At 38.5% G+C, this 19,967-nt stretch overlaps 1 protein-coding gene and 1 long non-coding RNA gene across 2 annotated transcripts; both read right to left on the minus strand.

The window, feature by feature from the left end:
• Window positions 1–4,831: 4,831 nt before the first annotated feature.
• Window positions 4,832–8,388, minus strand: LOC145139209 (uncharacterized). Its single transcript, XM_079073119.1, has 4 exons — window positions 7,116–8,388; window positions 6,414–6,668; window positions 5,786–5,843; window positions 4,832–5,411 (listed from the first exon to the last, which is right to left on the minus strand). The coding sequence occupies exons 1-4, from the start codon at window positions 8,386–8,388 to the stop codon at window positions 4,832–4,834; spliced, it is 2,166 nt and encodes a 721-aa protein (XP_078929245.1).
• An 8,958-nt stretch (window positions 8,389–17,346) lies between these two features.
• Window positions 17,347–18,315, minus strand: LOC145135877 (uncharacterized). Its single transcript, XR_013720096.1, has 3 exons — window positions 17,877–18,315; window positions 17,564–17,665; window positions 17,347–17,414 (listed from the first exon to the last, which is right to left on the minus strand). It is a non-coding gene; the product is annotated as an uncharacterized LOC145135877 (long non-coding RNA).
• Between the last annotated feature and the right edge of the window lie 1,652 nt (window positions 18,316–19,967).

Below are 19,967 nucleotides of genomic sequence, written 5' to 3' on the forward strand. Positions count from 1 at the left end.
AGGAAAAAGAAAGGTACCATAGAACTTGGTCAACATCAGTCAACATGGTCAGAATTAGTCCTTGATGGACCCTACGCATCTTCACAATGTTCCCCACTTAGATCCATAAACCACATTCTCAACCACTTGATGGGCGAATAGATCACGGCTGGATGTAGTCGCGGTGTGCAAGACAAAGGAAACAGAGATGCGCCCAGTGAGGGCACTTTAAATCACCAATGCAGATCATAATGCACGAAGGAAAGGCGCCTCTTCACACACTATGATTCCTACATTTGTCAGGCTAAAGTGTATAGTACGAAATAGGGTTTTATTGTGCGGCCTCCGGGAAAACATCCGGTTTCAGGGGCTTCTCCCTTGTACTGTCCTTTACAGTTTACCATCTCATCGTCAATGCCTTTTCTCACCAAAAATCAAAAATAAAATAAAATAATAAAAATTCTACTTAACCTAAATCTTAAACCTAACAACTTAAATCTTCAATCTTGAACTTCTGTTATTTGGTCTTCGGCCTCTTTGTTGCTTGATATTCAGTCTTCTTAGTTTTTTTTTTTTTTTTTTTTTTTTTTATTTGAACTAAAGCCTTGAACTTGGATTCTTGTTCTTCTTTTTGTGTTGCTCTTTTTTTTCTTTCTTCATCATTGTTTCTTTTTGTCTTCACTTTTCCAATTTCTTCAATTTTTTTGTGTTTTCTTCTTTGAAGGTCTAAGGAATTTCACCATGTAACAAAGGATGGAGGCTAACATGAACACCTAAAGATCATTGACAATGTGTCAAGATCAACTAAAAAGGGGTGGGGAATGACTCAAAAATGGGTGTTACCGAAAAGACTTGGTCCCAAAAGATGTGAATTGGGGGACCCACTTCAAAGTTCATCAAGCACCTTAATGCAAGGTGTGATAAACAAAATCTATCTAACTATCTACTCTAGACTCCTAAAAAAAATAACCTATCTTAAAAAGGTGGTGAGAATCTAACTAAGCGGGGCTCGGACGAGACTAGGGAGTACTAAAGGGTACTCCCCCCAAAACCAAGATGCGAGTCTTCAATATCTTCAATGTCTTCAAAATACCTTACCGGGCTAATCTTTGCTCGCACACATTGGCATGACCAACCACATCCCTCCGCACCTAGACCCAATCAAGCTACCTGCATCTGACCCCCACACAAGCGGTCTCAAAGTGGTCTGTGAGGCTCAAAACGTGTCCCATTTATCCAATACAAGGAATTCCATATCAAGACCCGGGACCAATCTATGATTCAATACTCATGACTCGGCGCTCTGGTACCTGTAGGGATGAGAAGACAAGAGAGAACAAAAATGCATGAACTTAAACTAGAATGCATATAAAAAGTATGAAAATTAGAAAAGAAAGAAATAAAATATGCAATATTTTTGAAATTTTTATGAATGACCTAAATGACTTATTCTAAATGAAACTATATACAACCTAAATGCAATCAAAATAAAAATATAAGAATACCTCACCCCAAGCTTAAACTTTAGCATTGTCCTCAATGCTTAGGATGAGAGTAAGGAAGGTTCATACCGGGATCAAGGTGGAGGAGGCCCACGAGGGAGGTAACCGTCGTCGGGCCGAAAGTGATACCAAAGATCCTCCATGTAGTTGTTGGCGCGGGCTTGCTGCTCCTCGATGCGGCGAATGGCTGCTGTGTTCTGGTTACCCTGGAGGCGCAGTGAGGCAAGCTGACTGTAGATATCAAGAGGGAATTCGTGCTCGGGATCGGGCTCATTGTGTTGCTGATAGGAGTGGTACTCTTGTTGCGGCTGAAAGTGTGATCCCGAGGGCTGAGCATAAGGTGGTGGCAATTGTCGGATCGGGAGGTCATGATGGTCTTCGGCCTCAAATGGACTACCATCATTGGAATTGTCGACTTGCATTTCATCATCATCATCGTGTAACTCTTCAGGCAATAACCAATATTCAGGCTCGCTGGTGGAAAAGGCGGAGATGCTAGGATTAGGCAAGATGTAAACTGGCTCCTTGACATGATTGAGCCAAGAAAAATGGTTATGACGGGTAGGATGAGGGATCAGTAATTCCATCCGGGTGAGGGCTATGCAGTCAAGGAGGTAGAGAGGTGGATCATCTACTAGAACATACTCAGACTCGGGAAAGTGAAGGCCCACACCCAAACCAATTAGGGTAATGAAACCTCCGATGCAAATATCGCCAGTGGTCTTCGTGCGAAGGCTGTCACACTTATCCAAGAAAAAGGTGGCGAATTCGGGGCAAGACCAATGTAGGTGGCTCATGCAATAGAGGAAATATAGTTCGACTGTGTTTATTTGCCCCGGCTCATGACGAGCAAAGATGGAAGTGGAAAGGATTCGGTGGGCGATTCTCCAACAAGGATGGATGATGTACGGATCTTTTTGTCGACTTGGATTGAAGTTTGGAAGACTTGTGATTTGAGTCCAAAACTCTACATTAGGCACCCGTTTGAATCGAGTCCACTGATGGCTATAGATGTCGGTGTTGAAGGGACTGTATGTGCCCATGATGGTGTTTAGGGTAGTGTATGTGAGTCGGTGTTGCCGACCCTGGAGTTTAAATGTGAGCACCCCTGCTGCGTCATCCCGTGCATAAGTGGAGAGGAACTCTATTGTGGGTTGTTGGTAAGTGCGCGCGGAAAGATCGAGGAATTCTTGCCAACCTATGTTGAAGAACAGTTGTTGCAGGCAATCGTCAAGGCCAAGGTACGTCATTGAGTCTTGGTGGTAAAATTTGGTGGCTCGAATTGGACGTTTTTGGAGGTTTTACCGGAATTGTTTGATTTGTGCACTCGTGAGGACAAGGTTACCCGCACGATCGGTATTCTCGGTGGACGCTTTTTTTGTGGATTGCGAGGATGAAGCCTCACGGGAAGAACCATGAGAGGCGTGAATGGTTTTGTCCCTTGCCATTGTATCTGTTAATAAACCTAGCAAACACAAAAACTTGGCCAAAATTATCCCTCACACTCGCCTCACACCAATCCAAACAAACTAAATAATAAGAATATAAATCGGGCAATTATTCCAAACATGCAATTTGGCACAATTCAATGCAATTCAATCAATTCAAAGCAAACTAAGTCCAATTCAAATCAATCTAATGCATAACACAAGCTAATTGAAATTAGAAGTTGAATGCAATAAAATTAAAAGAAATGTACCAATTTCGTGTGTTGAAACCCTTAAATAAATCCGTAAAAACCGCACCCCAAGCTTTAATTGAACCCCTAAGGTTGAATCTTTTGAATCTCCGGTGAGAAACAAAAATTTTGAAATTTTTGGTTAAAACGAGCGGCGGCGGCGACAGACGGCGGCCGGCGGCGGAGCTAGGGTTTCCGGCGAAGTGGTTTGGTCAAATGTGTAGTAGATCGGAGTGCACGGGAGGATTTGGTGAAGAATGCCCCAAGAAAGTTTTGAATTTACCGGAGATTTGGCGTCGGAATCGAGATTTGTTCGGTTTTCCGGCGAGCACGAGAATAGCGGTGGCAGGGGGTTTTTACCAGTGAAGATTGGTAGAGGTGTGGTCGGAATCGAGTAGGGAATAAGGTGGCGGTGGAGCGCCGGCTGAAGAAGCGATCTGGAAGGCGGCAGGCGCGAGCGCGCTTTTCCGGCGAGGAATGGGTGCGAAATCGGGGTGTTGGTTGGAGCGTGACGCTGCTGGAGGGAAGCGCTGGCCGGCGACGGAGCTGGGTGGAGGCGCTGACCGACGGCTTTGATTAATTGCGGCGGTAGGCGGTGACTAGTCGGGATCGTCGGCCGGAGAATGGAAGGTGGCGGAGGGTGTGTTCGATGGGGTATAGTCGCTGACGGGAGGCACAAGGGGGATAGGGAAGGGGGGTCTGACGGGTTAAAGGGGGGGTATAACGTTGGGTCTTAAATGATTCGGGTATGGGTCGGAATTTCGGGTCGATTCAGGGGTTTGGAGCGGGATACCGGGTGGGGCGGGTGAGTTGTGGGTAAAATGGGTCGGCCGCGCAAGGAAGGTTGCATTTTGGTCTTGGGCGCGCAAGCATCTGCGAGGGTGGAGTTAGGCCGCGCAGACTAATCAGATGCGATTCTAAGTTGTGGAGGTTGGAACTCGGAACTTGCGCGGCTGGGGGCCGGTCGCGCAAGGTATGTGCGGGTACCCCGCGCAAATTTCGATTTTTTTTTTCAAACTTCACCAAGATCATTGCTAGACTTCCAAATGCTTATTTTTAGACCAACTTCAAGCTTAGAAACACCCAAAACTTCAAACGGAGATTATTTATTTACAACGCATTTATTTAACGTCTTTGCCAAGACTTAGCCCCGCTTCCGTCAACCTTCGTAATTCGGATTTTCCAATGCTATGTTGTCAAATTCTCCTGTGTCAAAGCCTTCATAAAATGGTTTCAAGCGATGCCCATTCACTTTGAATATTTGATTTGTTCCCAAACTCTTAATTTCAACCGCGCCGTGATCAAACACTTTTATAACAATAAAAGGTCCATGCCATCGAGATCGCAACTTTCCCGGGAATAGCTTTAAGCGTGAATGATAAAGAAGAACTTTTTGGCCCGGAATAAAATGCTTACGAGTAATGTGTTTATCATGAAACGCTTTTGTCTTATCTTTGTAGATGCTTGCATTTTCATAAGACTCGTTCCTCAACTCCTCGATTTCTTGAAGTTGCATCTTTCGGTGCTTTCCGGCTTCTTCAAGATTGAAATTACACTTTTTAACTGCCCAATATGCCTTGTGTTCCAATTCCACCGGTAAATGACAAGACTTTCCATAAACCAGGCGGAATGGAGACATACCAATTGGAGTTTTGTAGGCGGTCCGATACGCCTACAATGCATCTTCTAACTTCAAGCTCCAATCTTTTCGTGTGGTGTTGACCGTCTTTTCAAGAATTTGCTTGACTTCTCTATTTGACACTTCGGCTTGGCCGTTCGTTTGTGGATGATAAGCGGTTGATATCCGGTGTGTGACACCATATCTTTTCATCATGGCTTCCATCATTTTGTTGCAAAAATGAGTGCCCCTATCACTCACCAAAGCTCTCGGTACACCATATCTTGCAAAAATGTTTGATTTCAAGAAGTCAATCACAGTTTTGGAATCGTCATGTCTTGTAGCCTTTGCTTCAACCCACTTTGATACGTAATCAACCGCCAAGAGTATATAAGTGTATCCGAAAGAGACGGGGAAAGGGCCCATGAAATCGATTCCCCATACATCAAAGATTTCGCAAATGAGGATAGGGCTTTGAATCATTTCATGCCTCGTGGATACGGTTCCCGTTCTTTGACATCTATCACAACTTTTGCAAAATAGATATGTATCTCTTGACATTGTTGGCCAATAGAGTCCACATTCTAAGACCTTTCGCATGGTTTTGTTTTGACCAAAATGTCCGCCGCATGCATACTCATGACAAAACTTCAAGATTGATTCGACCTCATTTTGATGAACACACCGCCGTATTAGTTGATCCGGACAATGTTTCCAAAGATAAGGGTCGTCCCATACGTAGTATTTGGAATCACTCTTCAACTTGGCTTTTTGGTACTTGGTAAATGCGTGAGGAATGTCTTTAGTAACCAAGTAGTTCACAATATCCGCATACCATGGGATGGTGTTTGAAATGTAGAAGAGATGCTCATCCGGGAATTCATCAAGGATAGAAGATGGGGAGTCACCAATATTCAAACGACTTAAGTGGTCCGCAACTAGTTTTCGGCACCACTTTTGTCCTTTATCTCAAGATCGAATTCTTGTAAAAGAAGAATCCATTGAATCAGCCGTGGCTTGGCATCTTTCTTGGTCATGAGATACTTCAATGCGGCATGGTCGGAGTATACAATCACTTTTGTTCCGAGAAGGTATTGCCGGAATTTCTCCAAGGCGAATACAATGGCTAGAAGTTCCTTCTCGGTGGTTGAGTAGTTGGCTTGAGCATTATCCAAGGTTTTGGAGGCATAGTAGATGACATGTGATGCTTTGCCTTCCTTTTGACCTAAGACCGCTCCAATTGCAAAATTGCTTGCATCACACATTATTTCAAAGGGAAGCTCCCAATTTGGAGGTTGAATTATTGGAGCGGAAGTGAGCAAGGCTTTGAGTTTATCAAAGGCTTCTTGACATGCAACATTGAAGTGAAAATCAATATCTTTTTGGAGAAGGAGGCACATCAGACGCGTAATCTTCGAGAAATCTTTGATAAATCTTCTATAGAATCCCTCATGGCCCAAGAAAGATCTTACTTCTCTAACACATGTTGGGTAAGGAAGGGTTTGGATGACATCAATTTTGGCTTTATCAACTTCAATTCCCTTTTTGGAGACGATGTGTCCCAAGATGATGCCTTGATTGACCATAAAGTGACACTTCTCAAAATTTAACACCAACTTTTTCTCAATGCACCTTTTCAAAATCTTCTTAAGATTATCCAAGCATTCATCAAACGAATTGCCATACACTGTGAAGTCATCCATGAATACTTCAATTATATTCTCAACATACTCTGAAAAGATGCTCACCATGCATCTTCGTAATGTGGCGGGGGCATTGCATAATCCAAAGGGCATCCGCTTGTAGGCAAACGTGCCAAAAGGGCATGTGAAGGTTGTCTTGTCTTGATCTTCGGGGGCAACGGGTATTTGATGAAAACCCGAGTATCCATCGAGACAACAATAATGTGACTTGCCCGCCAATCTCTCGAGCATTTGATCGATGAAAGGAAGAGGAAAGTGATATTTTCTTGTGCTTGAATTCAACTTTCGATAATCAATGCATACCCTCCATCCATTTTGAACTCGAGTGGGTACCATTATTCCTTTGTTATTCTCAACAACTGTGATTCCCGTTTTCTTGGGAACCACTTGAACCAGACTAACCCACTTGGAATCGGAAATCGAGTAAATCATATCCGCATCAAGGAGTTTGATTATCTCTTTCTTGACAACTTCCATCATGGGAGGATTTAATCGTCTTTGAGTTTCCCTCCTAGGCTTACAATCATCTTCCATGAGTATCTTGTGAGTGCATACATTAGGGCTTATTCCCTTAATGTCCGCTATTGTCCACCCCATGGCCTCTTTATGATCTTTCAAGACTTCAATCAATTGGTTTTCTTCAAAGTCTTTCAATTGAGAAGAGATGATCACCGGTAGAGTTTCATCTTGACCTAGATAAGCATATTTCAAATGGCTAGGTAAGACTTTCAATTCAAGTGTGGGTGGGTGGATTATGGAAGGTGGCATCTTGCTTGGAGAATGAGATAAGGCAACTTGAGAAACATCCTTTTTTGTTGAGTTGTTAAGTTCTAAAGTCTTCACAATCTCTTCAACTTCGGAGTCCAATGTATACATATCCAATGTTCTCTTCAAACTTTCAACATCAAAACTCATGTTGAGCACCATCTGCAAAAGATCCCCATGTGATAACTCGAATAATTCTTGGGTGATTGGTTCAATCACATCAACCCGATATAATGGAGAAATGTTGCTAGGGTATCTCTTGGCTTCAAAGATGTTGAAGTGAATGATCTCTCCATCAAATTCCATTGTGATCTTCCCATTATGGACATCAATAATTGTGTGAGCGGTATTCATGAAAGGTCTTCCAAGAAGGATCATAGATGACTTGGAAGGGGTCTTCTCTTCAAGGTCAATGACATAGAAGTCCGTGGGAAATACTAGTTGATTGACTTGAACTAGTACATCCTCCAACACACCTCTTGGAAATACACTTGACTTGACCGCTAATTGAATGATGAATCCGGTTTCTTCCAAAGGTCCAACATTGAGAGATTGAAAAACCGAGTAAGGCATTACATTGATTGAGGCTCCAAGATCTAACATGGCACTTTCAACATGTAAGTCACCAATGGTACAAGGAATAGCAAACATGCCCGGATCCTTGCATTTGGGTGGAAGCTTCTTTTGGATAACCGCGGACACATTGGCATTGACTTGAATCTTTTCATTCGCCTTAAACTTCCTCTTATTAGTGCACAAATCCTTAAGAAATTTGGCATAGCGCGGAATCTGCTTTATGGCATCCAATAGTGAAATGTTGATTTGAACTTTTCGGAAAGTCTCAAGAATTTCTTTCTCTTCCTCTTGTTTCTTGGAAAAGGCTAACCGAGAAGGTAAAGGTGGTGGTATGACCAATGGCTTGATAGGCTTGTTGGAAGAGTCGGGTTTGTCAATGTTGGAAACAACCGGTTCCTTTGAAGTAGCTTCAACCTTTGGAGGATCAACAATAATAACCTCATCTTCTTCTTCTCTTGAAACTCTTTTGGGGTTGCTTTCTCCAAGGGTTTTCCCACTTCTTAAAGTTATTGCACTCACATTGGGATTTTTCTCAGTTTGAGATGGAAGTTTGCCCCTTTGTTCCATCTTGTTGAGAGCGGTGGCCAAGTCTCCAATTTGTGCTTGAATGTTGGAGAAAGTGTTCTTGGTCTCTTGTTGAAATTGGGTTTGGCTTTGAGCAAGAGAAGTGACAAGTTCTTGAAGGCTCATTTGGTGGGCACCACTTGATTGGCCTTGTTGATGAGGTTGTTGGTAATTTGGAGGAAGGTGAGATGTTTGTGGATATGGAGGTTTTTGGGAAGGATATTGCGGATGTTGGGGTCTCATCAAAATGTTTGGTGGATTTTGCTTTGGTGGGTATGGATTGTTTGGGTTATTCCTCCAATTTGGGTTGAAATTGTTTTGAAATCCCATGGGTCTTGGTTGACCTTGATATCCTCCCATTGCATTCACATCTTCCGGTTCACTTCCAAGAGTGGGACACTTATCCGTATAATGTCCCGTCATGGCACAAATACCGCATACCATCAATTGTTGACCACTTCCCACCACCATTTGACTTAATACATTAGTCAAATCTAAGAGCTTTGATTCCAAGTGTTGGGTGTTACTAACTTCACCAACCACTTGTGGAGAATTTCTCTTCATTTCATTTCGAGTCCCAAAGTTCCTTTGATTTTGAGAAATGGTTCCAAAAGTGATCTTATCTCTTGAGGGGTTTTGTTGAAGATGTCACCACCACTTGAAGCATCAATCATCCTTCGATCTTTTTCATTCATACCCTCATAAAATTGTTGAAGAAGTAGTTGTTCGGGAATGTTGTGTTGAGGACAACTTGTACATAAGTTGTTGAATCACTCCCAAAAATCATGAAAAGTCTCATTCTCCCCTTGACGAATCCCCAAAATGTCACTTCTTTGGCTTGAAATTCGGGAGGTGCGATAGAACTTGCTATTGAAGGCTTTGAGTAACTCTTCCCATGTGTGAATAGATCCCGGTGGTAAGTTGAATAACCACTCTCTAGCTTTATCTTCCAATGTGAGCGGAAAGGCGGTTAGCTTGAAATCATCCAATGTCACATTTTCGGGCAACCTGCTAACACATATCATATGAAAGGACTTCAAATGCCTTTGAGGATATTCTCTATCCAAACCATGGAACTTGGTGAGTTGATGTATGAAACTTGACTTCAATTCAATCCCTCGGCGGTTTGCGGGATAAACAATACCAAGAGTTGTGTGAGTAACATCTGTCTCCATCATTTGTCGAAGTGTCAACTCTTGAGGGGGGTTGGGTGGATTGGGGTTATTGGGATATTGTTGCAAGTAATTGGGTGGTTGTTGGTAAGGTGGGTATGGGTATGGTTAGTGATTGTAGATTGGTGGTGGATAAGGTTGGTAGTTAGGATATTGGTTGTAGTGGGTTGTTGTTGGGGGTACATTGGGTTTTGGTACATTGGAGGGTGTTGGTAATTGGGTTGATTTGGGTAATGTACTTGTTGTTGAACTTGAAAAGCATTGGTTTGAGGTTGGTTGTTGTGGTGGAATTGTTGGTTTTGTGGTTGTGGTGGTTGATAATTGGGTTGGTTTTGAGGAGGGGCTTGATTCCAAGGTGGCATATCAATGAGAGGTTCTTGTTGTTGTTGTCTTGGTTGTTGGGGTGGGGCATTGGCATCTTGATTGTTTGGGTTGGGATTGTGAGGTGGAGTGTGATTCATGGCTATGTAGTTTTCAAACGGAATATCTTCAAAGGATTGACCAACAATTGGAGAATTCGGTTCGGTGTCGGTATCACTTGAAGTGTGAACTTGATCTTCTATGTCGATTAGTGGAGAAGAGGAAGAAGCTTGAACTAGTTGTTGTTGCTTTGCTTGTTTGGCTAACTTTTTCAACCTTTTTGCTTCTTTTTCAATTTCCGGATTGTAGAGTAGTTCACCGGTTCTTGTAGACCTAGGCATAAACAATCAAATAACAATAACCAATTTCCCCGGCAACGGCGCCAAAACTTGGTGGGATGTCAAGTGCACCAAGCAAATTACACCCTTTGTTTGCAAATAAAACGTAATATAATGGTAAGAAGGGGTATCGATCCTCGGGGAAATGATTGTATTCAATCACCAATGCAATCTAAAAGAACTATTGTAAATAAACTAACTAACTACAATTAAACTAAAAAGGGGGGGGGGTATGATTGCTTGAAAACTAAAAGACTTGAATAACTAAAAACTTGCAATTAAGCAAAATAGTGAGATGCTCAAATGTTGGGAACAATTGGTTAACCAAGGCAATTCAACACAATGAACATTTGTGTGCTTATCATTAGGATCCAACATGAAGCTTATCATTCATCCCAAATTGGTTATAGCAATCATGAAGCATGATATGCCAAGATTCCTCTTAGGTAGTATGGAGGTTGGGGAAGCCCACAACACACCTTCTTAATCAAGATCAAGGGTTTAATTGAAGCAATTGAACCCAAGAAGTTAATTAGCCTTAAGAGAGAAGGAATCCCCAATTCCTAGAGGATGTCAATGCTTACACATCCATAAAGGAGCTATGATTCATAAACTAGAGATGATTTTTACCATCATAAAGCCCTTATTCTAAGTTAATTCAATGATTCAATGCAAAACCAAAGAAATAAACTAACAATAGCTCATTCAAGTGCCAAGCTCATGATCAAAGCATTAAACAAGCATAAGAAATATGATCTAGAACCATAAACATAAGATAATTGATAATCTAGCATGAATCCTTCAAAAACCCACAAACATTCAAAGGTTTTAACCAAAGTTAACCAATATAAAGAGTTTAGCCACTCATGGCAATAGAACAACAATCACAAAAGTCTAATTGCATAAAGAAACTACCTAAGACTTGGAAAGATGAAAGGAAATGGGTTTCTAGCTCCAAAATCGCCTCTTGCAGGTCTCCAATGGTGAAAAATCAAGATTATCGCTGCTAGGTCTGATTCCCCAAGGTAATGGCAAGCCAAATGACCAAAATGCCCAAACTGGGCAGTTGCGCGGGTACCCGCGCGACGAAAGTTCCACCCGCGCAAATGTTGTTGTAATGTTATTGGTCCTTCATTCCACCACTCCACCCTTCCACTACCAAAGATTCCTTTGGTCCCCTCCATATCCATGTGATTCAAATCAGCCAATCATCTTTTATCTTCAAATGTGGATGCTCCAAACCCAAAATTAATTATCCATGATCCATCTTCACAAGCCCACTTCATCCAAGCCTTTATCTTTTTAGGCCCAAATCTCCTTTGGTGGATCCGCCAAGCCCAATAGCGTCTCGAGAGCCCACAAGTCCGTCTTCACTCTAATCCACAATCGCGATAAGCTCCAAAACCCTGCAAAATTCCTCATGCAACATAAAAAACACCCGGTACGATCCATACCAAAGAAAAAATAAATAAAATACAATGCAATAATGATAAAAAGATCTAAAAATCTAAAATAAACTAATAAAATAAGGAAATAAAATAAGCTATCAGAACCCCCAATGGTTCCAGATCTTAAGTAATACCCCTCTATAACCACAAAATCCCGAGAATGGCACTCCTAAAGCTTAGAAAAGGTAGAAATGAACCCTAACTAGAGATCTAAGAGATAGATGGTCAAGGTTTCAAATTTATACCTCAAATGAGTTGGAAATGTGCCAAAACCTCTGGATCTTCTTGCTTCCTCTTGATCTCTCAAGCTTCCTTCTTCTTCTCTAACTTCAAACACACACAAATGGCACCAAAAAGCTCAATAACACTCAATATATGATTAGGGTTTCGAGTTAGGGCTTCTCTGGACTGGGAGGGACGATGAAGGCTGGGTTGGGACAAGATAAGGTGCTTAAATAGGGTGCAAACCCTAAATATTAGGGTTTCATCCATACAGTTCTACTCGCCGAGTCGGGCTCCCGACTCGTCGAGTAGGTCACTTAAAACCCGCGTCCAAAGTCTTGTCTGCCCGACGAGTTGGGCCTCCAACTCGCCGAGTCCCAGTGTAAAAACATACAATCTTTAAATTTAAAATACGTACCGGGAACCGGACGTTACACACAACACGATAAAGATAACATAAAATAAAAATTAGTTAATTTAATTAATACTTAATCATACATAACAATACAAATATGAAAAACAAATGTCAAATCGTGTCAGTTGTGTGTTGAATTTTGAGCACAAACACGCCATCGTGTTTTTTGCACTTGACGCGAACACAGATTCAAATTTCAGTTTCGTCACAATTTCATTTCGTGTCGTGTATTTTTGTCGTGTCGTTTCGTATCATTAATTGTCACCCTAAATATAAATACATGTAATAATATTAAATACAAACTATAATTATATAAGAAATACATAAGAATGTGTTTGTTTTCTGAGACAAATAAGGACGTACGTTGCATAAATTGGTATCCAAATTAAAGTATGTTGCTATTCTGTGTAATTTGCCATCAATCGGATGATGGAAATGTAAGAAGAAATTGATTACTTAATTGGTCTTTGTGGAAGAATTATTTTATATAATGGTCACTTTTGATAAAAAGATTACAGAGTTGGTTCCTATGATACAAAAACATTATCAAAATGGTCCGTTTGTAGAAAAATATTACAAAAATGGTATGTTTACATAAAAATATTACAGAAATAGTCCATGTACACACAAATGACAACTGTGGTAGAGAAACATTACCGAATTTCTCTCTGTGGCATAAAAACATTACAAAATGGTCTTTGCTGCAGAAAATGTTTACATAATTGGTCCTTCTGTAGAAAAACATTACAAAATTGGTCCATGTACTGGAAAAGATTAGAGAATTATATTTTTATATCTTGTACTTAGCTCATTATTGGACTAAATTTAATAAATAGGACTATGATATACATTGCAAATTTACCTTTTTGCCATTTTGCAAAACTAAATACTTACAAAAACTTATCAACAAAAATGATTACTGTTAGAATCCAATCCCTGCAACACATTTTGCTAATCCTATATAACTTTGATAGAATTGCATGAAGAAAGTAATTGACATGATTGAAAAATACTAATTTATTAAAGATAATTACCAATTTAGCATACCAGGGTTAGGATAGTCCCTTGAAATTGCAATTGATCTTCGGGGTTCATTTCAGAAAGCAATTGTCTCCTTTAACAGTTACCTGATTTCAACACACAATTGGGCTTTCGTTAATTTTAATACATGCTTGCAGACATAGGATAAAGAAATGTACTTTTATTTATTTCTATTAAAAAAACAGTAACGTAATTTCCATGTCAACTAGGGGTGAGCAAAAACCGAACCGCAAACCAAAAAAACCGAAAAAACCGCATAAACCGAAACCGAAAAACCGAAACCGGAATGAAAACCGATGGTGTGGTTTTTAATTTTGCAAAAACCGAAATTACTCGGTGCGGTGCGGTTTCTAGTCTCGCAAAAACCGCAAAAAACCGAACCGCACCGCATATATATATATATATATATATATATATATATATATATATATATATATATATATATATATATATTAAGTGTTGATATTTGTACGAACCAAGAACTTATGACAATTAAAATTTCTATAAATATAAATATTTATCTTATCTATCGGATGATAATTGTATATTTTTAAGCATACAGTCAGTGGTATTTACAATAACAAATAATGTTTATGGCATTTTTTAACATTTAAACGTGAAGAGTACTAGTGATGATAGTATCATTTTTATGAATACATTAATTAAATTTATTGCATGTACATGTGAAACAAATATTATATTAAATTCGTATTATGTTCAAGCGTTAGAAAATTTTGGATGAGTGATTATGTAATTTGATTTCAAACCAAGAGGTGGTGGTATCAGTTCATCTCCAAAAAATGATTAACACTCCTCATCTGAGTCAAAGTAACTCGCCGAGTTACTTGAGTTTTAGTAAAAAGGCAAAATGAAAACAAAAAAAAAACTAATAAAAAACCGCAAAAAAAACCGAACCGCAATAAAAACCGCAAAAACCGAACCGCATAAAAACCGAACGGTGCGGTTTCTAAATTTCAAAAAACCGAAGTTGCGGTTTTCGGTTCGGTTTTGGCCAAAAAACGCACCGAACCGCACCATGCTCACCCCTCAACTCCTCATGTTAAAATTGATGAATATTATGGAATTTGGGTTTTTCAATGCAAGAATAAAATGGTGATTTTGTCTGACTATAACAGTTTATTCAGTCTAGAAAACAAAAAAAAAAACCTTTGGTAACTTTTTAATTTTTTATGTCGGTTTAATTTCTTTACCAGCTATAAGGTCAGTTTAATCATACCGGACGAAATGGGGAAAAAAAGAATTATTGTTGAGTGTAAAAAAGAAGACCTGTTACCTGTTGCAGAGTATATTGAGAAAAATAACCAAAAAATATTAGCATGCTCCCATAGGTTTGATGATTCCTGCAAACTCCTGAAATGAGTGGATGGTTAATATTTTAACATTAAAAATGTAATAGAAAAATCAAATGAAGCACTTACCTGAAGATATTTTGGAGTAGAAGTATACTTACCTAATTGTTGAGATACAAAAAGCCTCGTCATCCCATCCGTTTTAATTTGTCATTGTTCAAGTGACTGAAGTTTTCCTGACACAATTTAAAAAAAAAAGAACTCGTTCACAACCTTCATGTTTTTCCTCGAAAAACCATTCCTGCAACAAAACCAATTTCATATGTAAGTAATTTAATTTATAGAATGATTTTGATTAAATCGGATACACCAAAAAAAATAAATCTTGCCTGTTTAATTTTAGACAACTCTGTGAACAAATCATCAGGATTCAATCAAGTGGTGTGTACCCCTGAATATAGAATGAAAATGGAAGTGGTCTTGAAAGTTGAAGATCAAAATGAACATGGGAACATCCGGATAATAGAAAACCCTCTAACACGGAAGCATATTTATTAGTGGTTTTACCAAAACAATAGAAGATGATACCCTTTATGCTTTGTTAACTACATCAGTCACGTAATTACAGAGAATTAGAAGTTTTTACCTTTTCAATTTCATCAACTTTGAAGGACCTAATTATAGCAGTGTCATTCACATGCTGAAAAACCGAATGCTATAACAATGTAGATTTTTCAAAGTACAACGCCTTAATAAGGAAAAAAACAATGATTTAATAGAAAGGAAAGAAAGTATGATGGCATAATGAACCAATAAAAGAAAGTATGTTGCTATCTCTTGCAATTTAACCCTAAATATAATAGATTGTACCTTGTAAGAACCCACATGGATGCCATTTCGATGCAGATACTTGTTATCGGGAAAAAAAGAAATTAAAAAAAAATAGAAAAAAAATTAAAAACAAACTATAACCTTATACTTGGGACATTATTGTAAAGTATGATGATAGTAAATTTTTATACAAAACAGTGATAAGATAGAAAGGCTTACATATGTTTAACATCTTCAAGGCCTACAGGGCCAGACCGACTCAAACCAGGGGTAATTCTGACTTTTGTCAAATCTATTTCTAATTTGTTTGATGTAGATAAGTATCCATCGTCACCTTCAGCATCATCTTCACCCACATGTCGATGTCCCAATAAAGAAAACCTGTAGTGAGTTTAGCTAAAACCAAATCCAAAGTCCAAACCACATAAGTTACTTTTTTTGTTTGCCAAAGCCATAACAACATAAGGAGTAGAAGAAGGGTCACCTGATCCATTGCTGAAAAGAACCCCATATGGTTTCATTTTAAGTGTCTTGGATTTACAGTAAACGATGCCACATACTGTTGTTGATGCTAAAGTCTGCAATGTTGGTAAAGTTCCCTTTGTATCATATCCATCTCCTGCATACTACCTAACAATGTACATAAAATGAAGATTTATTATCAACAAAATCTCAAAAGTACTGTGATTGAATCAGAAAATGTAACATAACATGAAGGATGAATAATAAGAATCAAGGAGATTGAGAAAGGAAAATTGAAGAAAGTATTGACATAGCATCTGATTTGAGATATTAACGATAAAATAGTTACATCTATATCATCCGCCTTTTTCTTTGGCTTATAATCAATAACCATAGGCGAACATTCATAATTAGGAGACCTCCAAAAGGTTTTAAGTACCTACCAATGCAGGGTTTTCACAGGTTAGAACTTGGTTGCAAACGAAAAGGTTTAAATACCATCTGTCGTATTAAATCAAAATAGGAAAACATGAGAGAAAAGAAAGGAAAAAGACTGAAACCATTCAAGTTACATATGTTTAGAATTCGAAATCAAATTGGGAATATTTTGGGAAGAACAGGTCTCTTAAACTATCCAAAAGCAGAACAAAAAACAATCAATACACTTCCAAAAAGCTGGCACAATCAGAACTTCATAATTGTCAATAAAACATAAACCCTAAACTTATAGAATGACAAAATTTCACAGAACGAAATTGGGAAAATTTCATATATACCCCTCTTAAACCTGAAAATATCATATTTGCCCAACTTAATTTCTCAATATCATATTTACCCTTCATAAACCTTCAAAATATCATATTTGCCCAAATTATTTTTTATAATGTTTTTAATATTTTATAATAATTTTTTATACCTTAGAATTGTTATAATAATTAAAAATTTTAACCATATTATTCTTACGTTTATGATAATGGAATGTGAACTTCTAAATTGTTGGAATGTCACCCTCTTGACAAACAAAAAGATTCATCTTCAATCCTCTCTATGGAATGTATATTTTGATTGTTTAGTTTTTGTTGTTGTTGATTATTATCATGTTGTAGATGGAGGATATTTTAGATATTATCATTGACATTTTGATGTTTAACAAGGGCATATACGATATTTTGATATTTAAGAAGGGCATATATGATATTTTGATGTTTAAAAAGGACATATATGATATTTTGAAATTTTATGAATGGTAAATATGATATTTAGAAATTTTATGAAGGGTAAATATGATATTTAGAAATTAAGTTGGGTAAATATGATATTTTGATGTTTAAGAAGGGTATATATGAAATTCTCCCAAAGAAATTAACCTTGAAGGTAGGCAAATTCCCAGCAACTACTCATCTCTATATTTGACTTTTCTACAACCTAATCTGCATCAAAACACATAAATTTCAACTCCGATGGAAAAACTGAAACAAATTCTAACAAATTCAATTACAAAAGCTCCATCGTCATATTAAGTTAAGTAGAAATCAACTAAAAAAACATCTAACAGATAAAAGATGATATGATCAGACACCTTCAGCGAAGAGCATATGAACAAAGTTGACAATAAAGATTGAAACCAGGTTAAATCCCCAGCAACCACTCATCACAACATACCTCTTTTCTACAACCTAATCTGTAAAAAAACACACAAATTTCAACTCAAATAGAAAAACATAAAAAATTTCCATCAAATTCAACTAAAAAATCTACATCTTCATATGAAGTTGAGTAGAAATCAACCGAAAAAAAATTGGAACAGAGTGAAGAGCATATGATCAGACACATAGTGTATAGTTTAGATTTGAGGTCGGGTAATTACAACCCCCAATCAATTCTTCGTTCACCTCAAAAGGAGATGTTATCCGTCGTTTGGGAAGGAGACAATCTTTGTCGCCCAAAAGTTCTTGGGCTAAGGAAGCGGTGGTCGATTGATCCAAACGATGATGGTGGGTGATAATCGATAGTTCAGGACGGTAAGCGGTAATGATGATGGAGGTAGATAACGGAAACAGATCGGGTTAAGGAGAACCTAGCGAAGAAGGCGAGCGGTGGAGAAGATGGAGTAGACATCGACTGCAGCACATAGAAACCCTAGGAAGATTACTTTGCAGCGATGAGCATTGGTGGAGCGGTGGTGGGGAGTTAGACCTGTGGTGGGTGCACAGAAAAGCGAAGGAGAAGCAGAAGCGATCAAGAAAAGAAGGAGAAGCAGAAGCGACACTTCGATTGCAGCACATAGAAACCCTACGAAGATCACTTTGCAGTGATGAGCATTAGTGGAGCGGTGGTGGGGAGTTAAACCAGTGGTGTCGATGAATGAGAACCGGAACATAGGATAGGATATTTCAGACTTCAGAGAGACGGTGTTGAAGGATCTGGAAGCGGTGACAATGGTAGATTGCTAACACGTGTTATAAAGAATATACATAATGTCAACAAATAACCCCTTAAAAAGACCAAAAAGAAATTGCAGTTGCACCCATAATCAAAGGACCTATTCTGCCAACTCCTAATGCAGTTTACTGTTAAAATTTTTCACAATCTTAATAATAACTAGATTGGTAACCCCCGCTTCGCGGGGGGCAGAGGGAGCAGATGTGTTCCTATGATATCGGTTGTAACCTTTGTTCAAGATATTTCGTATCTATTTAAGTATTTGTTAATAGAGCAGATAATTATATTAGGGAATAAGGATCAAAAGATATCATTCATTAGAATTAGTGGTAACAGGTAAATATATTAGGCGATAAGGATCAAAAGATATCATTCATTAGTTGATATTCGATTACAAAAGTGTCCATTCATTAAGGGATGACTACTGGACATTTGATTACAAAAGAGTTGGTGTGGTATGCTTCGTCATGGGGCTTGGTATTCGTCAGTTTCATGTCGTATAAGGATCCTTTGGGAATGCCTTAACCTTATGCTTCCTTATTCGATGGTATGCTTCCTTTGGGAATGACGATATGTTTTTCAGTTTCATGTCGTATAAGGTATTTGGTGATTAAAGGATCCTATAGATAAAGAGTTGGTGTGGTATGCTTCGTCATGGGGCTTGGTATTCGTCAACTTCCGAATTCAATAAAAAAAAACAACTGTGAACAATCGGTTTTAAAGATATCAAAAATTTACTTCCAAATAGTTCGTATTCGTCATTCCCAGGTCCTGTTTTTTTTTTTGTTGTTTGGCCCAAAACATCAGCAGGGGTATATTAGTCAAATTCCAAAATAAAAAATAAAAAAAAGGAAAACCGAAAAAACTGAACGCATAAAGTAATATTTGCAGATTTAAAAAAAAGACTTAGTAGCCTTTCTTCTTCTGATTTGTTAGCCTCTGGTAGTTGTTAACCGTGCCAGCATTTGTTACATTTACTTCCAAACAGACTTCGTTGGCGTTCTGTCGAAGGTAAGAGATTGCATAAAAGCAAATTGAGAACCGTTTGTCTTACTTATACTAACTAACGAAAGGTATATATACTAACTACCAAAGCACACACATAAATTCCATCATCACCATCTAACATCAAAAACAACCCAAATTCCATTAGTGGCAGTGAACTTGCAATAAATCTATGGAAAGAATGTATAACAAATACACAGAAATTCAACCGTGTCTCCCTAGATAACCCATGTACGACAATAGTTGTTGCAGTAACGAACCAAGAACCATCAAAATCCAATGGTACCCTCTTCTATAAACCTCCATATATATATATATATATATATATATATATATATATATATATATATATATATATATGTGTGTGTGTGTGTGTGTGTATTATCACTGTCACATCATATCTTCTAATGCCTTTAATCACCAAATACCTTCCATGTAGGAGCATTACGACACGGGTCATCACATGCTACACATATCTATGTCAATCCAGATATACCGGAGACAACATCGCTCATAAATTTGTAAGTGACATAAAT

This window comes from Lactuca virosa, chromosome 9 (genome assembly GCF_052849685.1).
Source record: "Lactuca virosa cultivar CGN04683 chromosome 9, Lactuca_virosa_CGN04683_v6, whole genome shotgun sequence".
NCBI lineage: Eukaryota > Viridiplantae > Streptophyta > Magnoliopsida > Asterales > Asteraceae > Lactuca > Lactuca virosa.

Excerpts from the sequence above, each read along its gene's own strand:
- LOC145139209 (XM_079073119.1), bottom strand. The coding sequence starts at position 8,388 with ATGGAACAAAGGGGCAAACTTCCATCTCAAACTGAGAAAAATCCCAAT. Across the intron at positions 5,844-6,413 it reads TAATCTTAAGAAGATTTTGA|ACTCCGACCATGCCGCATTG; the intron begins AAAGGTGCATTG and ends AAGTGATTGTAT. Across the intron at positions 5,412-5,785 it reads AAAGATGCCAAGCCACGGCT|TGCATGCGGCGGACATTTTG; the intron begins GATTCAATGGAT and ends TTGTCATGAGTA.